This window comes from Montipora capricornis, chromosome 1, assembly GCF_036669925.1.
Source record: "Montipora capricornis isolate CH-2021 chromosome 1, ASM3666992v2, whole genome shotgun sequence".
Taxonomy (NCBI): domain Eukaryota; kingdom Metazoa; phylum Cnidaria; class Anthozoa; order Scleractinia; family Acroporidae; genus Montipora; species Montipora capricornis.
In genome coordinates this window covers 34,102,973-34,105,472 of record NC_090883.1, presented here as the reverse complement: position 1 = coordinate 34,105,472, position 2,500 = coordinate 34,102,973, and the positions used below count along the sequence as shown (strand labels likewise).

At 41.5% G+C, this 2,500-nt stretch overlaps 1 protein-coding gene across 1 annotated transcript in view; it reads right to left on the bottom strand.

Moving 5' to 3' along the window:
• LOC138040104 (collagen alpha-2(I) chain-like) overlaps positions 1-2,500 on the bottom strand; it is a 104,107-nt gene that overhangs the window by 45,143 nt on the left and 56,464 nt on the right. The window contains exons 40-41 of the mRNA XM_068885895.1: positions 1,488-1,541; positions 747-800 (exon numbers count right to left, since the gene is read on the bottom strand). Of these exons, the coding sequence (XP_068741996.1) occupies positions 747-800; positions 1,488-1,541 (108 nt within the window). The remainder of the gene's footprint in view (positions 1-746; positions 801-1,487; positions 1,542-2,500) is intronic.

Sequence of the window (2,500 nt, the reverse complement as noted above, 5' to 3'; positions counted from 1 at the left end):
GTCGACGCTTGTAGGTAAGTGAACTCTCATTTACGATAGAGCATTGTGCAGTGAAACAACACATTAGAGCGAGTTTCCATCGAGTGTCGTAAAACCAAAAACCAAAGTAATTACTTTAGAGAGTATTTCTAACATTATCTGGTAACGCTGAATGGGAAAATGTCACCGTCCTGTTTCTTCAAAAAACACAATATATGTTGATTTTAAGGCTCAAAGAAATGCCTAATCGTTGCCATGCCATGGTAACGTTATTTTGGAGAAAAATATAATGTGAGAAATCTACGACGATGATTACCCTAAATGTATCTAAGGAAGAATATGTTTATTTGTTTGAAACAAGGAGAAACTATTCTGAGCCTCTTTAAACCAATCACTGAGTGAAGTAGAGCGAGTTTCAATAGAGTGTCGTAAAACCAAACCCAAAGTAATTACTTTGGCCAATCAAAAAAGGACGGAGACAATCCAGTAAACCAATCAAAACTTGAAGTAATTACACGTAGCCGACACAAAGCGACGGGAAAATGTTTACGCGCGAGCCACCATTGGTTTTGGTTTCACTTCTGATTGGTTGAAAAAGTGGCGCGAGAACTTTGAACCAATCACTGAGTGAAGCAATGCAAAACCAAAGCAATTCGCTAATTACTTTCGGCACTCAATTGCAAACCTCTCTAATGCAAAACCAAAGCAATTCGCTTATTACTTTCAACACTCAAAACCGCTCTATCTTTAAAATAGAATTTACTTACTGTTACTCCGGGCTGTCCAGTAATACCCGGTGCGCCTGGTGCCCCACGAGGTCCCTGAAAAAGGAAAAAAAAAGTTCAAACAACAAAGAATCACTGCTCTTCTCTTTCAGAATCACCACATAAGATTTGTAAAGGAAATTGCACGATCTGAAGTACCATTTGGAGTTAATCTTATAACTGGAGAGACAATTCATTGGGACAGTCAAAAAAACGTTACGAAAATATGGTAAAAAAACGTCGTTCCAGGAAATCGAGCGATAAAAACCTATTGTGCGATAACTGAGGAGTGTTCAACAAAAAGCAAGCAGTTACACAACCAGTTTGGGACGCATTGCAAGGAAATTACAACATTAGGGAGCTTGAACACGCACGTTTTTGAGACGCGGACGGCAACCGTAAGTTAGCTGTTTTCCCTTTTAACTTGCTTTCACACAACCACATTTATATTGCTAAGTACCTTTCTTCCACTAGAGATGATTAGTCTAAAAATCTAGGAGACATCACTTTCCTGGCACGCGAAATGTTCTCTTTCCGTAGCCGTCCGCGTCTCGAAAACGCGCATGCTTAACTCGCTCATTGTTCGGGACGAGAAGGGAGGAGTGGCGTAGACTGATCTGCATGTCGCGAAACCAAGAAATTTAACATGTATAATTGTAGGCTTCCACTATTATCATCTTTTGAGCTTGTGAGCCTGTGTTAAATAAAGTGACCTAACTCAAATTAAATTGAAGTCGCTCTCACCAGATCGCCACGTTGACCGCGCCTTCCAGGCATTCCGGCACCACCATCTTGACCCTAGAAAAATGTTCTACATTAGCGCAGTTTTCAATTTGCTATAGAAAGGAATAACGCAATTGCCATTGCTAAGCCTTGCTATGCCCTCGAATATTTCGCGCCACTTTATCCTGGTGATTGAGGTAGCAGCTCTCGTAAAGTATATTGCGACTGGCTCGATAGCCTAGCCAAAAACAAAAGACTAAACCATTGAAACCATGACTGAGACGTAAGAAAATAGAAGCTGCTTACAATACCAAACAATCGCAGGTTACGAGAGACGCTACACTACTACTCTCTCCACCCATCAGAGGCAAGACTAAGAGCACTTGTATCTTGCATGCACTCGCAGAATTTACACATAATTCTCTACTTGCGCAAATCTCATAATACACCTCTTTTACCCTCCCCCCCCCCCCCTTCCCCCCAACATTCTGCATAATCAGTGTTTGCAATTTCTCCTGGGACATGGAGATGTCCCAAGAGGTCAGGTTAGCACATATTCTTGCAGTACGCTGCATATCAACGACGTGATTTTGTGGTTTTAACGACAACGTGAGTATAAAAATGATAACTTTTCATTCTTTGTTTTGACTTTGAAATCGCTCTACCACTATATTTTTAGGATGATACGCCCGCATTACGCGACGTGAACGAGACGTAATAATCACGAACGACTTACGATAAAGCAAAGTTTTCGTCGACGTCGCCGTCGTAGATCTTTAAGTCCTGATTAGTCTCTGCAATAGGCCCTTTGCATTAAACTGGCACATGGTATAAAATCTGCCCTGCTGGATGACAAGCTACGCACTGGGACATCAAAAACAAAGAAAAGCCATGCTTGGCTGGTATGCTGTTGCATACCTTTTGCCATCCAGTATGGCGGATTTTGTACCATGTGACAGTATCATGCTAAGAACCCATTACTTCGGAACTTCTATTGAAAAATGGTCTTTCGGGCAAGGAAACAGGCGGCCTTC